Genomic DNA, 19786 nt, shown 5'->3' with positions numbered 1-19786 from the left:
AACATTACATTACATGGTATTGTCCCACTGAATTTTAAATAAAATATATATTTGGACTATATAAATGTCAGTGTATGCTTGGATCTATGCTCTATGATCAATTGCTCGACTGGTCCGTGGCTTTGAAAAGGTTGGGAACCACTGCCCTAGACCTCGGGAGCCTCGCCGCCGCACGAGTCACTCCGGCGGTGTTTACGTATACATGGCGGGTGGAAAGTCTACTTTGGTCGTGTAATACCTACCTCTACACAGTATACTCTATTCCAAAAAAGGTGATTATGCATCAAAGAAGAAGCCCCCGCCCGCTACCCTCCTTCCTGACTCTACCTGAAGCCACATTTTGCCCAACCCCCATCGGATCAGCTGTCAGCCAATCACCAGAGCAGCCATGCCCTCCTTGACGTGTTCTCACCTCAGGCAGAATAGACTATATCGTGATAAACATTCAAGTACATTTAGCGATTTGGTTATAATAAATATTTTTCGTGACGTAAACTTCACACTAGAAACACCAGAGGCAATTAAATGTAAACTAACTGTAGCTCTCAAGTATACATCGCACACAAGTGATATGCTAGAAGGACAGGTTGTTACAGTAATCAATCGCGCGTTATATTCTTACATTCAACAACACAATATCGTCAGAGATCTACTTCTTTTTCTTCTTTTTCTTCATATTTTCCTTTTCCTTCTCTTTCTTTTTACCTTTCTTTTTTTCTCATTCTCCTCCGTGGCGAGATGGTAAGAACGCCTCGCTACGAATCTACGGGCCTGTGTTCGAGTTCCAGAGTGCCGAGCATAAAACTAACATACTTAATATTAAGCTCCCTTCACTCGGGACGACGCAAGCGATTCCCCACACCCCTCGACGCCTCACATCACCTGCCTGTTGGTGATGGTGTAGCCGAAGTAGACGAGGACGAAGGTGAAGTACACAACAGGAATGCCGATCCGTCCAACGTCATTGAGGAGAAGCGGCAGGTTCGGCGGCATCTGGTAGGCAGCGCAGAAGGAGGCTGTCTTGCCCTTCCCGATGACCATCCTGACGGGCGCCACCTTTTTCGCTCGTGCCGCCTCCTTTAGGAACTCGATTACCACCAGCAGGAGCACGACCAAGAAGTTCATTACGATGCAGAACACGAACCAAATGTCCACCAGCTGCCAACAACACCAAAACGAGATGAGAGAGGTGAGAAGAGGGGCCACAACGGAGTCATGAGGGTTGGCAGCATACGTACCGGGTGTTAATGTTATTCATTCTCAACAAAACCCTCTCTAACAAAACCTAAAACGATTCTGACATATCCTATCCCCTATACCAAACCTAGGCTAATATCCACTACCCCTTTCAGAGCCCCCTCCAGTGTCCCCTCTCTGTGTGACCGAACCTCTATCAGTTTACAAGATGAAAACTGGGAGATGATTATAGTTTAAACCTCTACGCACCTGTCAGTTTGGCGAAAAGAAAAGTAACGGTAAGGGAAACTCGTTCCACATAATAAAGACCATTTTGTCAAGAAGTCTGTACTGTGACTCAAGAACCTTCAGAGACCAATTGGAAGAAAAGAAAGATGACATAATTATGAAAGATACGGAGGAAATCAACAGCTTTTATTGAAAACTGAGGAAATGAAAAGACCGAGTATATAAGGGCCGTAGCTTATCTCAGAGACGTAGAAACACGAAAACTAGGATGAGTTACCTCGAAATACACGACCAGGAGCTGAAAAAAATAATTGAAATGGGAAAGAGTAGGCTATTAATTAAGAGTCGTATTCGAAGACGAGGGGAGGGATGCACTGTTACCTTGAGGGCCATATCTTACAGACGAAAACAAAGACGAAGACCAGAATGAGTTACCCCGAAATACACGACTCGTTGGAGGTAGACAAACATGAAAAAATAAAATGAAATAGGGAAGATTGATAAGGGACAGACAGGGGGAAGGATACGCGGTTCTTGGCGGCAGTATCTTACAGACGAAAACAAAAACGAAGACCAGAATGAGTTACCCCGAAATACACGACTCGTCGGAGGTAGACAAACATGAAAAAATAAAATGAAATAGGGAAGATTGATAAGGGACAGAGACAAGGGGAAGGATACGCGGTTCTTGGCTGCAGTATCTTACAGACGAAAACAAAAACGAAGACTGGGATACGTTACCTCGAAATGCACGAATCGGAACAGATGAACAGTTATGAGAAAAACAAGTGGAATGGGAAAGAGTGAAAAGAGAAAAAGACGAAAGAAGGGATGATTATTGACTTTAAGATACGAAAACAAAGAATACCAGAATGAGTTACCCCGAAGCACACGACTCGTTAGAGCTAGACAAATATGAAAACAGAATAATGAAATGAAACAGGAAAAAGTAAAAAATGACGGAGATGAAAGCTGAGAAGAGTTATTACCTTGAGATACACGGTAAAACAAAGACGAGTACCAGAATGAGTTACCCGAAACACACGACTCTTTAGAGGTAGACAAATATGGGAAAAAAAAAAAGAGACAGAGAGGAAAATGAATACGACGAGTTGTTACCTTGAGATGCGAAAAACAAAGACGAGTACCAGAATGAGTTACCCCGAAATAGGCCTACACGACTTGTTAGAGGTACACAAATATGGGAAAAAAAAAGAGACAGAGAGGAAAATAGATACGACGAGTTGTTGTTACCTTGAGATACGCGGTCCTGGGCATAGCTTGGTTGGTCTGCAGGAAGAGTGTGGACATCACCATGAGGGCCGTGAGGGACACCATGACGCGGTTGGTGAAGTCGTCCAGCGCGAAGAAGAAGGTGAGGTGCGTGATGGCCAGGAGCAGGGTGGTGGGCACGTACCTGTCACACACACACGGTCACATCATGGATTGAATAGTTGAGGGATGGAATGTTTTACCGAATGAGATAATGTTTGTGAAAAAGGGGACTATACATGTGTTGAAGAAATAGTTCGGTAAGATGCCATAAATTAAGGGGATAACGAGCTATGGTGAGTACAGTATAGGTGAGGAAAGGTAAATAATAGCACACACACACACACACACACACACACACACACACACACACACACACACACACACACGATATAAAAAAAAACAGCCATTAAAACAGGACACGAACTTGTTAAAAATATGGTTGGTAAGAGAGAGAGAGAGAGAGAGAGAGAGAGAGAGAGAGAGAGAGAGAGAGAGAGAGAGAGAGAGAGAGAGAGAGAGAGAGAGAGAGAGAGAGAGAGAGAGAGAGAGAACGAAAATAAGTAGAGCAGGAAAGCAAAAAAGTTATTGAAGTTCACCCTTTGATCTTGTTATATAAAAAAAAGACGTATAAGCTGTAAATACGTAAAACTATCAATAAAGAATACTATACGAAGATTACGAGGGAAGACAGACTATCAATAAAGGAAGGACTCCTGGTAGTGCTCACGTGCCGCAGATGTAGTACTTGTAGAGGTTATAGAAGGTGAAGTGGAGGACGACGTGTGACAGCCCCTCCCTCTGGCCGCCCTCCGCCTGCACCTCCGTCACGTAGTACTCCAGCAGGCGCCTATTGCCCTGCCACGCCACCGAAGATACACTCATTCGTATTATCAAACGCTTCAGGTTCCTTCTGCGACTACTTATTAACCCGGTAGCAGCGACGGGCCAAATTTGTGGCTTTACCGTGTACCAGCGATGGGCCAAAATTCTGCCATGAAATAAACCTCCCAAAATAGATGATGCATAAACTGATCACACATGCGTTGATATATATTATGAAATGGTTTGCGTGAGTGATGATTCTTTCTCATTATTTTACTTAGAGGGGCCTTTAACCTAACCTAACCTAACCTAACCTAACCTAACCTAAGAAACATGACCCCCGCAGCTACCGGGTTAAGGCAGCAGAGAAGATACGTCGGGTTGTCATAATTATTTGGCCCGTTCATAGCGCGGAAGCCTTACAAAACTACCGCCGCCGGGGTCATGAAACCACCAAAGAAAACCCCGACAACTTCCACGAGAGCCTTTGTAAATAGATGTAGGTACTATAAGGCTTCGAAGAGTTTGATAATGTAGTTCTTATTTAGTCCCTCCACACCACGTCTCTTCCCTACACAGACACACATACTCCCATAACTCGCCCTCTAATTAAACCCTTATACGTATACTCCCTTCACTCCCACAAGTCCCACCCCTTCACTACACTCCTATCCCCTTCACTCCCACCCCTTCACTACACTCCTATCCCCTTCACTCCCAACCCTTCACTAAACCCTAATTCAAACCACTTTTCCTCCTTTACTATACTCATGTTCCCTTCACTCTCGCCCCTTTGAACCCAGCATTTCGAGGCTTACACACACGCACATCTGTTAAGCCTTTCGTAGAGGTTGTGGTGTCAGTATTTCCATGGGTAGTTTTATGAGCCTATAGTAGTTCGACAAGACATCTGCACCATGAACGTGAAAACACCCCATGAGAACCCGGTTACTCTCTTTTGTGACCTTTGAAAATATTAGTTGTGAAAATCGAAAGCATCTGAGAGAACGGGACATACAGCAATTTTTTTTTCTTTTTTTTTTCATCAAAGGACACGGCTCAAGGGCAACAAAAAAAGTACCGTACAAAAAAGAGCCCGCTACTCGCCGCTTCCATAATAGATAACAGTAAAGAGTAGCCAAAAGAGAGGCTCCCATAATAGATAACAGTAAAGAGTAGCCAAAAGAGAGGCTCCCATAATAGATAACAGTAAAGAGTAGCCAAAAGAGAGGCTCCCATAATAGATCACAGTAAAGAGTAGCCAAAAGAGAGGCTCCCATAATAGATCACAGTAAAGAGTAGCCAAAAGAGAGGCTCCCATAATAGATCACAGTAAAGAGTCGGCAAAAGAGAGGCTCCCATTATAGATCACAGTAAAGAGTAGCTAAGAGAGAGGAAGCTGACCTACAGACTAACGAACAGACGGGTCTTATTGGCGACACTCACCAGGAAGTGCACGCCCTCAGAGTGGAGTCTCAGGCTGCGGGTGCCCAGCATGGAGCGCACCACCACCTGGCACGCCTGCACATCGAAGGGGTACATGGACAGGTCGAACTGACACGCTGAACGCACGGTGAGGGTACGCCGCTCCATCAGGTCGTTCATCGCCCCTTCGAAGTGCTCGTCTGGTGGTGAGAGAAGGGAGTGGACTCACGAGACGGTATATTCAGACGCATCCATCCATCCCTCGCATCAACTATTTCCAGAGGCCGAAAAGGGGACCAGTCGGGTTCTAATGAGTGTTTTTTTCAGGTTCATGGTACAGAGGAAGTCACACTACCAGAAGGGCCATATAACTACCCCTGGAAATCCCCTAAACTCCAACGAAAACCTAGTAAAATATGTTTTCTTGTGCTTCGAAATGTATAAGAATCATAGTATCCCAGCATTAGACAGTAAAGAACATCCAATGATAAATGATAAGGTTTAATTTGATGGGCTGTGTTATTTTGAATGCTGTAAGGAATGTTATTTTGGTGCATTAATTCAGGGAGCAGCAAAACAGCGTGTATCCGCATACGTGTTGGTTAAAGATCTATATCAAGTAAAGGTCGGCTAAGGAATGCGTTTAAGCCCCCAGTAGTAGTAGTAGTAGTAGTAGTAGAAGAAGAAGACGAAGACGAAGACGAAGACGAAGAAGAAGAGGACGAAGAAGAAGAAGAAGAAGTAGAAGAAGACGGAGCACAGTATAAGATGGCAGTCCCGCTTGACCCTCAGCAAACCACACACACCCCTGATGACGCTCACGTACCCTCCTTGAGCTGCGTCATTTGGTTGGACAGCGGCTGTGACATGCGCCGCACAATGACCCGCGTGTCGTGCACCCCCAGCTCGACTCTGCTGCCGGAGCCGTCCTCAAGGAACACCTCAGGCCGCCACACACGAGCCGTCTTCCGCACGCGGTTGAGGTCTGGGTTTTCCTGCGGGAGAGTTGAATTAAACCAGCTGGACCCGTATTCTCAAACGTACCGGCACCTCAGTTCGTGTATTTGTAAAGCCTTTCGTAAAATTTGTTGGGATTACCATGGAGTGTTTTGTGATTGATTGATTGATTGATTGATTGATTGATAGTTTATTGTTGCAAGTATACATCAAAGGAGAAGGGAGGAACCTGCTACCCCAACCCCCATGACGCTGGTGATAGTTTTACACGGCTTTTACATCATGAACATGAAAAACTCACATGAGAATTCGGTTAATCTTATCTGTGGCCTTGGGAAAAAGTCATATGGGATGCCCGACGTGTATCAGAATATGGACCCAGAAGAGAGAAGCAGGCAGGCGTCATGTCTACCTACTCCCCTGACTAACTCAAGGCGTGTGTGTTTTCTTTAGCACTTGTCCCCTACCATTGTACCATTTTAGTTTCCTGGTGCTACTTCCACATGTATCCTTAGCTATATAATCACACTATGTACTGCCTGGGGGTTGGGATGGCATGCTCCTCCCTTCTCCTTTTTTGTTTACATGCAACAATAAACTATCAATCAATTAATCATCTTTATACGTTTGATAAGGCACAGACAATAGACAAGCAAACGACCTGTAATAAAGTGGGTGATTTTATTTTTTGGAACTCGATGAATACTTCTCCAAAGCCAGCCATGTTGTTTGTATCTAGATAATGGAAGTGTGGAAGGTCAGTTCTATGGGTGGGGTGAGGCGATGAGATGGCGCAAAGGGTGGCGTCCTTGGAGGTGGCGTCAAAGGAAGAAGTAGGCGGAGTCGGGAAGTGTTATTAGATTGGTATTCTCAGATGCTTCCAGAGAGACATGGAGCAACTGGGACTAGAAGAACGCGGACAGAAGTTACTGGCGACAGCATATAAGAGCGGCCGACCCCGTAAGGAATTAATAAGGCAGAGAAGAAGAAGAAGAAGAAGAAGATTCTCAGATGCTTCCACCTCTCACCCCAGCTAATTCCAAAAGCCAAAGAGGAAAGCAATTGGGTTCTGACAAGTGTTTTTTTTACGTTCATGGTACAGAAAAAGGGTCAAACTGCCACCAGAGTCAATAAACTACTCCTGGAAATGCCTAAGACGTCGACGAAAGCCTTGCCAAAAACAGCTTGTAGGTGCCAAAATGCTTGAGAATATAACCTTGCATAAGCCCTAATAGTGTGACTTCGGGTTAGAGTTACAGGCATGTCACTAGGTTGCACTGACAGCAGATGTTACAGTAAATTATTAACCGGAAGGAGTGAATCGCATGTAGCGTGGTGAAGTGTTGCTGACTGTGTGACATTAGCAGCTGGGTCGTATTATAAGACATTTCGCCGCCTAAGAACACCTAATTGACAAGGCTTTCGCAGGAGTTGGGGGCATTTCCAGGCGTTTTTTTAGGTAGTGGTACCTCTTTGACTCTTCTTCTGCCTAAAACAAAAAAAATATTCTGACTGATATCCCCTTGACCCTTAAGAATAGCTGAGAAAGAAGAGGTGTGAAAGTTAAAGTGTCTAATTTAGACTGGCGTGTCACCTCAAGCTACGTCAGGGCGGTGTAGTTATTTGCACAGGGAAAAGCAGCGCTCATGTTGGCAGGTGCGAGTTTATATACGTAAGCTTGTATTAGATTTTTGACAGAACTAAATAATAACTAAATGAGTGCTTTTATAGGTTCGTGGTACAGAAGAAGGGTCAAACTACCACCATGGAGGGTCATAAAAGTACTCCTGGAAGTGCTCACAACTCCTACGAAACCCCTGTAAAATATGTGTGCTTAGGCCTCGAAATGTTTAAGAATAGGCCTCTCCAGTGAAACAAAGTAAACAAAAAGGTTAGTGTTTGAAGCAATGTTGTGGGGATGAAGTGTTTAGTGGTGAATGTAAGGTGTGGAGATTATAAAGGAGATTATTATGGGATTAAAAGTATAGAGAGAGCGAGGGGGTTAGGTGGGATTACACACACACACACACACACACACACACACACACACCGCACTGCACTCCCCCCACCGCCCCTCCTCCTCCACCCCAAGCTCCATCGCCCCAACCTTCCCACACATATCAGACCCCCGATCCCCATGACCCTTCACACACACACACACACACACACACACACACAAGGAAAGGAAACTGCCATTAAAACAGTGAAATCGGCATGAACTTGTTAAATAAATATGGTTGGTAAAAAAAAGTAACGAAAATAAAAATAGGAGTGCATGTGTGTGTGTGTGTGTGTGTGTGTGTGTGTGTGTGTGTGTGTGTGTTAAAGAGTCCCATTTCTACCTTGAGGTGCGCGAAGGTGAGCCTCGAGTCCCTCCACGTGAAGATAAGGATGAGGTCGAAGGAGATCCTGAGGTCGAGGAGGGAGAAGTCGCCCATTGAGGTGATGTTCGCCACGAGGGACACGGGGACGGGCGAGCCATCACGCAGCGGCGGCGGGAGCTCGGACATGTACGATTCAGAGTCCTCGACAAAAAAAAAGAAAAAAAATATTAGTTAATTTCCATATATAAAAGTAGACCTTCCCAAGACTATGCTGCGTAGGCTACAGTGTGAAAGACAACCTTGCAAGACTATGATATGTCCCGTTGATGAGTAACCTTAATTCCTATATAATTTATTATATGGGATTAATTAAAGTTATTCATCAACTGGACATATCATAGTCTTGCAAGGTTTTCAATTACACTGTACGTAGCATAGTATAGTCTTAGGAAGGTCTACTTTCATATATTGGAACTGAGGCTATTCATCAACTGGACATATACAATAGGCTTGCAAGGTTGTCTTTTACACCCTACACAGCATAGTCTTGGGAAGGCCTACTTTCATATAGCGAATTAAGATTATTCATCAGCATATCAATGTCTTGGGGGGGGGGGGGGGGAATAGGGGGAGTGTAGTTCATTTCTACACAAGATGAGTTATTCATGAACCGGGGGGGGGAGAGAGAGAGAGAGAGAGAGAGAGAGAGAGAGAGAGAGAGAGAGAGAGAGAGAGAGAGAGAGAGAGAGAGAGAGGAGCCTACTTCAAGATCGACTTTCACACGCGGATGAAAGGCCTTGCTACGTCATTTATTTAAAGCAGCAAAGTAATACAAGGGAAGGAATGTTGTGTTAGTCTACAGAAGAAAAGAAAGAAATGGCGAGCGAGTGGAGAGCAAAGAAAAGCAAAGTAAGAAGCGCTGGACCATGCGAAAGGAGCTGAGCCGAGGACTGCAGCTCAAAGTAATAGGCTGAGTTATGACTGAAGCCACTTAGCAGCACACCATAAGCACCCTTCTCCATGCACCTACTCGTCCTACTTAGATAATTTTGTCCTAAAAGACCTGGAGAGGCCGTATTCTTAAACATTTCAACGCCCAAGCACACATATTTTACAAGGCTTTCATAAAGGTTGTGGGCATTTCCAGGAGTACTTTTAAGACCCTGGTGGAAGTTTGACCCCGAGACCCCCTCACGGCCTCAGTGTGCATGGTAACCCGGGGCAAGGTCGGTATTCGCAGATGCTTTCGCCTTTCATCACGTCAGCTATCTCCAAAGGCCGAAAAGGAGATTAATCGGGTTTTAACGAGTGTTTTTTTATAGGTTCGTGGCACAGAAGAAGGGTCAAACTTCCACCAGGGTCTTAAAAGTACTCCTGGAAATGCCCACAACCTTTATGAAAGCCTTGTAAAATATGTGTGCTTGGGCGTTGAAATGTTAAAGAATACGGCCTCTCAGGTCTTTTAGGACAAGTGATCTAAGTAGTACGAGTGGGTGGAGGAGAGAGAGCACAGAAGCGTAGGAAAAAACAGGTGTTTATCAAGATAAGGAATATAAGCATTGTTTTAAAGAATTGTTATATAAAATATGATAAAATGCGCGTAGTATGTACAATCAATCAATCAAGTATGTACGAGGCTGACTAATTCCTGTAAAAATACAAAGGTAAGAGCGGCTTGATTGTGGAACATTAATTATCTTTATCATGTCTCAGTCACGTGCTCATTGCCACGTGTTGGGTTACGCGAGATACAGCTACATCGAGTACCGCCCAGGTCAGGTCTCCGTCTCAGCTGTTCCGCCACGCGATAAGTAGTTGTATGCAGTGGCATCAAATAGCGTACCTGCACGATGTGGCAGTCCACCTCGTCGCTAAGGTCAGGGCAGTCGGTGAGGAGGTCACAGCGCTGAGAGATGTTGACGCAGGAACCATCGTCGCACGTGAACTGGCCGGCCTGAGGAACACTCCGAATAGAATTGAACGGGTCGAGCCAAGACAGCACTAACGGTATAATGGAACTGGGAGGGCTGAGGAGCACCAGAGATGAATATGAACTGGCAGATCTGAGAAACGCATTTGATGTAATAGAAATAGCCGGACAAGGGGGCAATCCAGATATAGCTGAACTGGTTGGTCTGAGAGGCAATGCAGATGAAGTAGACTTGCTGGAGTGAGACCGCGCTCAGATACAACTGAACTTCGTATGGTTATGTAGATGTTCCGGAGCTATTTTTTATTATGTTTTCCTTTTTTTGTGCCCTTGAGCTGTCTCCTTTGTTGAAAAAAAAATGGGGAAGGAATGGATGCTAGGTTAACATACATAATTCTAAACTAATACAGCATAGGCGATCACTGACATGAATTTTCTGGCTTTACATACAAACTAATAAAGGCCTTGCATGTGTGTTTGAATACTTCCCCCACAACGGCTCGTCAACTCACCTGGCAGGACGTGAGGACAAGGGGAGTATAGGCGGTGCCCCTGGGAGGTGGGCAGCGGTCCCCCTCCACCTTCCACTCGCGCCGCCCCACCGGGTACTGGTCTGGGGAGGGAGAGGGGAAGATCAACGATTAATGTAAAGATAAGTGTTTGTTTAGCCACACGTCTGCCTGTTCGACTATTACTGCTTTTGCTTGGTGGATGTACAGCAATGTATATGTAATGAGTCGTAATGACCCCATTTATGTAGTATTGGGTAACTAGTCAGGACAATTTTTACAGCAAGAGTTATACACACACACACACACACACACACACCGGGGAAGGTCCGAACCATGGTGGCACGCGCGGCCCCTCCGTCAGGTAGGTAGACGAGGAGCCACGTGTCGCCGGCCCACCGCATGAGGGAGTAGTCGTGGCCCTTCAGGAGAGCCTTGTCGCCCGCCGCGCCCGGCACCACCAGGTAGGTCGTGTCGAAGAGGGACACCGCGCACAGGCCTCGCAGCTCGGGGTGGAGGAAGAGGGAGAGTCTGAGCTATCACTACTGAGGTTGATGAGTATACGATGGCAGTGATGAGGAGGAGGAAGAGAAGGAAGAAGAGAAGAAGGAGGAGGAGAAGGTGAAGGAATACATAGGAAGAACAGACACCAGAAGACCTGGAGGTCTATGGCGAGGGTGTATGTCTGCTACCCCTACTACTAGCATGCTTCGTGTGGTAGGACAAGATAGAATAGATGAAGGAGGAGGAGGAGGAGGAGGAGGAGAAGTTAATGGTAAAGAGGATGTAAAAAATGAGGCATAAAATGAAAACGAATCACACAATAGGAATAAAAGGTTATAACACACACACACACACACACACACACACACACCAGAGTGGTAAGTGTTACCTTGAGGTGACTGATGGCACGGAAGGCACACAGGGTACAGATTTGGTCCTTGCAGCGTATCTGTAGCCAGGCGCCCTCCAGCCCCGTCGTCATGTGAAAGCCCAGGCAGCGGTAGCCATGGTTGAAGGAGCCAGCAGACATGTTTATGAACCGAGGAATGGACTCGTTGTTGAAGTAGGTGACGACACGCTTGTCTAGGTCCGCCTTGTACCCCAGCTGCACCACCACGCCGCTGGCATCAAGGCACTGCTGCCTGTAGGGCCTCACGGCGGAGAGGATGAGCTGGTTTTCCCTGGGTGTAGCAGGCGCGGCTAGGCTTCCCCCGATGACCTCACAAAAGGAGGCAGACTTATAGATGGTCCTCTTTTCCGGGAACGTGAGGAAGAAGACCGATTCTTCTCGACACACCTCCGACATGTCCACGACCCCGACCTCCACGGAGCCGTCCAGCCTCCAGTTTCGATCCAACTCCTTGAAATCCAAGATTGGCTGTGGGTCCAGGCTGGACGGGTGACACATGGTGTAGTTGAGGGCTTCTTGCTCCGTCAACGCACGTGAGTAGAAGCGAAAGTCTCCGACCACGGCGTTGAGGCTTTGCGAGAAGGCAAACCCGCCGCCCAGAATGTCCTGGTCCTGGCCAACCACGAAGATCCCGCCGCCGCTCAGCGCCGCGGGGCCCCGCGCCGCGGCGCCTCGGATGACGTCGTCGTTCCAATACATCGTGTAATTCTTCTTGGTGTAGGAATGTACATAGCAGAACCTCCACCACCGCAGTATTTCACTGTTGACCTCAGCACTAGCTAACAAGGTAAAACCCCACCACGCTTCAAACAGGCGGGTGGGGTAGGCAAACCCTGCAAGACAAAGCCCAAGACTTACGCACACTTTCATGTTTCAAGGAATTTACTTCACAGCTCTCTAGGCATAACACACTTTTACCTAAATTTTATGTTTCTTATTCTAGAAATGAACTGATATATTAGTACTTTTTTTATAACTGTGACACAACTGAAAGAAAACACACACATATACACACACACACACACACACACACACACACACACACACACACACCAATGAACAGCTCGTTGGTGTTGTTGTGGGTGGCGTAGCTGACGACGGTGTCGTAGTTGTCTCGGCCGCGGAGGAACTTGATGTACATACACACCGAGATCTCCGTCATGTCGGGCAGCTCCGCCCCGACCCAGAACGCCGCCGACACGTTGTCGGGGATCCCTTCAGCCTGCAGCGTGATACTCCTCGCTCCTAGGGACGCACAGGTAGTCAGCTAGTTAGTTAATTAGTAGTTCATCTGGAAATCGGCTATTCTTATTGGAAATCCGGATATGGCCTGGGGAAGAATGTAATATGTCTAAATACACAGCCAATACAGTGAGCACCGATTGCCAACCTTGTGCCGCTGCTGTTGGGGGGAGGACGAGGGCGGCGGCGGCCACCACCACACTCAGCGCCTCGGCTGCTCCTCTTGAACTTCGCCGCGCCCATGCCATCACCGCGCCGCGCCTCCTCCACCCAGCTGGCGCAGACAAGTGATCAAAACAAAGAGAGAAGCAAAGAAACAAGCTACATGCAGATTACGGAGGTGCAGAAGGAAAATGATCCGCAACTAATCAGACAGGAAATATCACACTCGTAAAAGGCGCCTTTGCTAAGACTAAATGCTTCAACACTGCTGCTTCTGCTTCTACTACTGCTGCTGCTACTAATACCGCAGCCAACCCAAGACTGAGGCCACAGACATGCAATGATTAATTTAAGACGGGAATTACTCAGCCATGTGTTAACTTATGACCGAGTTTTGATTGATAGTGTGTGTGTGTGTGTGTGTGTGTGTGTGTGTGTGCCTTGCGGTGGACGTTGCAGTGAATAATGAATCTTAGGAACAAGACGACTTACTACACACACACACACACACATACATTGTTTTAATGTCAATAATACACAAAATCAAGACCTACATGCTTTCCATCCACTTAGTGTAGAAGATAGAAATTATAATAACGATCTTGATGTAACTCAGTTTTATTTAAGAGCAAGAAATTTAAATTTTTCTAAATCTGAATATATTTATCTGGATAGCTTTCCTTTTTCTACTAATAATAGTGAATTATATTTATTAACACTGAATATTAGATCCATCTCATCGAATTTCCAATACTTTGTAGACACTGTCCTTTCGTGCCAAACTAAATTTGATGTCATAGGATTAACAGAAACCCGCTTAGATGTAGATATTTCTCCACTGTACAGACTACCGGAATATGAAATGTTCACTAATAACAGAAACAGGTTTGGTGGGGGAGTGGCCATTTATATCTCTAGTAAGTACAAATCTTCTGTGATCAATGAATTTTCTAAATTGGAACCTTTTATGGAATGTTTGGGAATCGAAGCAATATGTAATGCTAATACCTATTTATTTCTTTGTATTTACAGACCACCTCAAAGCAGTATAAATAATTTTCACAATTCACTTAATGAAATCTTATCCCTAATTAAAGATAAAAATTACAAGGAGGTTTGTGTGTTTGGAGACTTAAACATAGATTTGTTACAATGTAATAATGACAATGTGCAGGATTTAATTAATATAATGTACAGCTATTCTTTATTTCCTCTAACTACCTTGCCTACTCGAGTAACTTCAACTTCATCCACGTTAATTGATCATGTTTGGTCATCTCAGATTGAAAGTAATACTGCCAATTATATATTAAAGACAGATATCAGTGACCACTACCCAGCAATCTCTGTATTTAAATGTGATAAATATCGTCATCCTTCTCCCACTTACGTAACTAAAAGAATATTTAATCAGGACTCCCTTGAAAAATTTAGTAATAGTCTCTCACAAACTAATTGGAGTGACACATTAAATTGTATATGTGCTAATGAGGCCAACAACTTATTTTACAGTAAATTTAAAACATGTTTTGATAAGTGTTTTCCGGAAAGAAAAATTAAATTTAGTTTTAAAAAGGAACGTAGTCCACACATTACTCTAGCTCTTAAGAATAGTATTAGAGAAAAACATCGACTTGAAAACTAGCTCATAAATGGCCTTTAACGTTTAAGGAGCCTTATAGAATATATAGAAATAAATTAACGTCACTTTTAAAATTAGCCAAGAAGAAGTATAACCAAGAGCAGTTACTTAATAGCCAAGGTAATCCAAAACAACACTGGAGATCCATTAATACTATTCTTGGTAGATGCACAGGTGCTAAACATACAGTTATTGAATTAAAGCCACATTGTACTGACATTTCTGAAACATTTAATGACCATTTTTTGAAGGCTGGGGGGCTAGATCATGATATAGTAGGGGATGAATATATGACATATTTACACAACTCACCTAATTACTCGGTATACTTATCACCAGCTACACAGATAGAAATTGAAAACTTTCTTAAGACATTAAAAGGTACATCATCTGGTTTTGATGAAATTTCTCCCTTGGTCGTAAGACAAACTGCCAGCATAATTTCCTTGCCATTAACACACATAGTTAACCTCACATTAAAGAAAGGAGTTTTTCCGGACGAACTTAAGAAAGCTCAAATTATTCCATTATTTAAGTCAGATAATAGAGATGATGTCAATAACTACAGACCTATATCAGTTCTTCCTGTGTTCAGTAAAGTCTTTGAAAAAGTGATATGCACTCGTCTTGTAAATTTCATTGAGAAAAATAATTTATTTTCGAATTGTCAGCATGGTTTTAGACCAGGGCGCTCTACTGAGTCGGCCATATTTCAGTTTACCAATAATGTGTATAAATATCTGGAAAAGAAACATTATTTAGTTGGAATTTTTTTAGATCTTTCTAAGGCTTTTGATTCGCTATGTCATAAAATTCTTTTAAGTAAACTTAGTAATTTTGGGATTCGGGGAGTTCCTTTAGAATTATTCAAAAATTATTTAACAAATCGATTTCAAGCTGTTTACTGTAATTCTAAATATTCTTCTTTCAAGCCTATCAACAAGGGTGTACCGCAAGGATCTATCCTAGGACCTATACTTTTTCTCATCTATATTAATGATATTGTCAATGCTAGTAATAAATTTAAGTATACCATTTATGCTGACGACACTAATTTACTATTAGATGATAAAAATATAAATAGTTTGCATATAAACATTAATAATGAGCTCAATTCAATTAATATGTGGCTTAAACATAATAAGTTAAGGTTAAATATCACTAAAACAAAATACATTATCTTTCAAAACCGATCAGTCACTACTAACATGCCACCTATAACACTTGAAGGAAAAGTACTTGAACGAGTTTCTTATACTAAGTTTTTGGGCGTTTTCATAGATCAAAATATCAACTGGAAATACCAAATTAATTCTGTTGCAAATAAACTATCTAGGATATGTGGCATACTGTATCGAATAAGAAATAGCCTTACACAAGAAGCACTTATCAGTATTTATTATACACTTTGTTACCCGCATCTCAATTATTGTGTATCTGTGTGGGCGTGTACGTGGCCTTCCTTTCTTAAAAATCTTCAGGTTTCTCAAAATAAGATATTTAGGTGTATGTTCTATATGAACAAGTTTGATTCCACACATAACGTATTTTCCACACATAGATTTCTTAATTTTAAAAACATTCATTGTTATTTTCTACTATTATTTATTTATAAAAACCTCGCACTGATGCATGGAACTCATCCTTTTCAAGTTATTAATACATTGCATAATACGCGCAGGAACAATATAAACCTTATCTCTCCACAGTTCAGGACAGTTCTTTTCAGAAATAGTATTTTATGCTCAGGACCTCAAGTTTGGAATTCTTTGCCAGTAGAAATAAAAAATCTCCTTAATAGTAATAATTTCTCTCTATTTAAAAAGTCAGTAAAAACACACTTATTTGCAATCCAAAACAATCACGGTTAAAATTATAATTTATTCCTGAAACATGAACACAAATTTACATTATTAAATCTAATCATTATTATTATTATTATTATTATTATTATTATTATTATTATTATTATTATTATTATTATTATTATTATTATTATTATTATTATTATTATTATTATTATTCTTATTATTATTATTATTATATGCTGTTGTTGTTATTGTAGTTAACATTTTAGATATAACTATTATAACTTCATCTGGTATTATAGTTAATGTTGTTATTTATTGTATATTTGTATTTAGCTTTATGGTTGGGAGCTATCTGCAACCTTTAGAAAGATAATACAATAGTACAATAGTGCAATGAAATAAATATACAGTCTGTCGGGAAGCTTCGGCTTGACAGGCTAGATTCGTTGCCAGAATTATAATTATATTTATATGTATATATCAATGTGTGTATATTATGGCAATAAACATTTAAAATTAAAAAAAAAAATTAAATACACACACATTTTCATAAAACTTTAAGCACCGATTTCTTAAGTTACGAGTTTGTCTCCGCGTGAATAAGTAAGTGTGCGTGCGAGTGAGAAACAAACAAGTGGAAAAGAACCAAACCCGGAGAAAAAAAAAAAGGAAAGGAAAGAAGTGAAAGAAAGGAACATAAGAGTGAATACAGTTTTTGCACCATGACTGCCAGGATGATTTCACCGAGGAAAGAAATATTAGGGAAAGGAAGCCGATAAAAGAGACGGGAGGGGAACCATACACGCTGGATTCATGTTGTCTGAGGCGAGTTTCACAAGAGGGGCATGGAGAGTCCAAAATTTATCCCAGGGGCCATGCTCTTCTACACACTCACCCACCCTACGGCCAAGCCACTGAGAAGCATCTGGCCTTTAGTCAACATACTGAATTGCTGCTTTTGTGCTTTATCAAATACCTCATGCATATAAAATCTCAACAGAAACAATAAAAAAGAAAGCACCATTAAATTAAAAAAAGATCTCTGCCCTTCAAAAGCGAAACGCAGATGAACGAATGTAGTTCATCTCGATTGCTGAAGTACTATAGCTGACTTTTGCTGCGAGATTTCTTCGAATTTTGGATGAAACCATAATGGGTTCTTATAAACTAGTGCACACGTACAGGCCCTGAAGATGAAACAACCAGCGCCGGCCTGCGCCCAGTAATGAGTCTGGAAGTCAAGGAGAGACGAAGCTGCCAGCAAACCTGAGGACGCCCAGCCTGCGACAGGGTGTCGGCCGCGCCCTTGACCACAGCAGGGCAACACCGCCTCTGCCTGGCACCACCACTCGTGACCAGCCCAGGCCGCCAGTGGCCCGCCTCAATGTCTATATAGTAACTTATATTGACATTGGCCCGCCCTGTGCTGGGGATTCAATATTCAGGAGCGTTCATTAGCCGCGCAATTGCAAACCAAACACACTTCCAGCCAACTAACATCTGATGAAATCAAGATAATTTTTTTTTAATTTGTTGAACTCTTGGGAGATGCAGATTAATGCAAGCCCGGAGGATATAACTCGTAAAAATCTATTTGAACACATTGATTGCAACTATTGCAGAACATGAGTTTCTTATCTGCAGGCATGTAGCCTACCCTTAACATTTAATGTTGATTTTGTTTTATGTTCGTACACAAAGCTATATCAATGGCCCATGGTACTGACGGTCACCATGAGTAATAAATAGTAAGTCCGCTCTTTCGGTGGCGTGACAGGCAGCTGGAGAAAGTTACAAGGAATGTTCGCAGAGTTGTAATCGCCATTCCAATGTATCAAGAAAAAAAATCTAGAAAATTGAGTTGAGGCAGAAAACATAAATACGTACCTACTATTAAAATCAAAATGAATTATCAACCTTTAATTTGACAATATATAATTTTTCAGGATTATTATTTTCCTCCTGAAATGGGTACTGATTAAGATGATGGGTAACAAATAGGGAACACTACTCTATGCCAACCCTGCTTTTCACAGCCAAGAGGAAACAAATATCCTTCCTCGTTACTACTACTAAGGCTGCACTCGAGGCCCTTCCCTCCCGCACCGGCGAGCCACGAGGCATTGATTGGCGCCAGCACGATGACAATGGGCTCGTTCCTGCTGCCGCGCCTACCCTGTGTCCTCCACCACGGTGATCCACAACCTCTGCAGGCTTCCAGACATTCAGATTAATCAATGTTATTATAGGTGGAGTGCACGAGAGTAACTATTCACCAGTTGTGCACGTCACCTATAGTGGAGGGCGCCTACAACTACTACTATTACTATTACTCCTCCTTCTACTACTACTCCTACTCCTATTCCTACTGCTATTACTATTCCTCCTCCTCCTCCTCCTCCTACTCCATACTCCTTCTCCTCTTCCTACTACTACTACGACTACTAACACTACTACTATTACTCCTACTACTACTACTACTTCTACTCCTCCTCCTACTACTACTGCTGCTACTGCTACTACTACTACTACTACTACTACTATTATTGATTTATTGAGCAATACGAATAAATAAAATCATATCTTTGCTACTCTCCTTGTGTTTCAGTTTGACTCAATACTCCACCTAGAATTGCATTTACAACACTAATCTGTTTACCGAGCTCCATTAATATCACGCTTTGTTTATTTAACTTTATCGACGATTTTGGGGGGTTTGTTGGACAGGATCGGTGTGCTCTCTCTCTCTCTCTCTCTCTCTCTCTCTCTCTCCACAAACCCCATACACACATTATTTAGATTATATGACTTTTTTTAAGATATCAACGTAACCACCATCGCCCGCACCTTTGCCACCCATGCCACCTCTTGCAGTCATAAGGTGAATGCAATGTCTTTGGCTTATATCCTTAAAAACTCAACACTACCCATTTCTATATAGCTAGGTGACGTATTCCCATTAGGAGCAACATTAATCAATAAAACCCTGATAAATTAGTAGCCATATAGTATTGTTAATAGCCTAATATTAGACTTAGTTTGATTTTTTTTATGTATATCCAGTAACGTGGCTTCGTTTTAATCACCCGTATGTTGGGCTCAGGCTGCCCTTTTCTCACACACGGAAAGGTATTTGTTCCACTAATAAAATGGAGCTTGTTCCACGTGTTATTTTATTTGAATAGTAGTATTAGCGAAGGTCTTTCTTGATAAGTCTGTGCTATTATTTAAAGAGTACCCCCCCCCCCACCACATACACTATCAATGGAAGCTGTTGTTCATAAGTTTAACACATATAGCTCTTCGACTTCAACAGCCTCCCCACCAATCACAATAATAACCACAAAAA

At 42.8% G+C, this 19786-nt stretch overlaps 1 protein-coding gene across 1 annotated transcript; it reads right to left on the bottom strand.

The window, feature by feature from the left end:
• Nucleotides 1-197: 197 nt before the first annotated feature.
• On the bottom strand, nt 198-12486 carry LOC127004704 (uncharacterized). The gene is made up of 11 exons (XM_050872796.1): nt 11536-12486; nt 10987-11173; nt 10671-10771; nt 10072-10182; nt 8199-8429; nt 6600-6639; nt 5774-5980; nt 4969-5147; nt 3428-3555; nt 2680-2842; nt 198-1158 (listed from the first exon to the last, which is right to left on the bottom strand). The coding sequence occupies exons 1-11, from the start codon at nt 12448-12450 to the stop codon at nt 874-876; spliced, it is 2547 nt and encodes an 848-aa protein (XP_050728753.1). The 5' UTR covers nt 12451-12486; the 3' UTR covers nt 198-873.
• Nucleotides 12487-19786: the final 7300 nt, after the last annotated feature.

Source organism: Eriocheir sinensis, chromosome 28, assembly GCF_024679095.1.
Source record: "Eriocheir sinensis breed Jianghai 21 chromosome 28, ASM2467909v1, whole genome shotgun sequence".
Classification (NCBI taxonomy): domain Eukaryota; kingdom Metazoa; phylum Arthropoda; class Malacostraca; order Decapoda; family Varunidae; genus Eriocheir; species Eriocheir sinensis.
Note: the sequence above shows the minus strand (reverse complement) of the source record. Positions and strands in the feature narration are given on the sequence as shown.

What these genes read in the sequence shown, in the direction of transcription:
- LOC127004704 (XM_050872796.1), bottom strand. Translation starts at nt 12,450, where the DNA reads ATGAAAGTGTGCGTAAGTCTTGGGCTTTGTCTTGCAGGGTTTGCCTAC. An exon ending in TTGTCCTCACGTCCTGCCAG is followed by an intron (nt 10,183 to 10,670) that starts GTGAGTTGACGA and finishes AGTGTTCCTCAG; the next exon opens with GCCGGCCAGTTCACGTGCGA. An exon ending in TTTGGAGAAGTATTCATCGA is followed by an intron (nt 5,981 to 6,599) that starts GTTCCAAAAAAT and finishes GGTACGTTTGAG; the next exon opens with AATACGGGTCCAGCTGGTTT.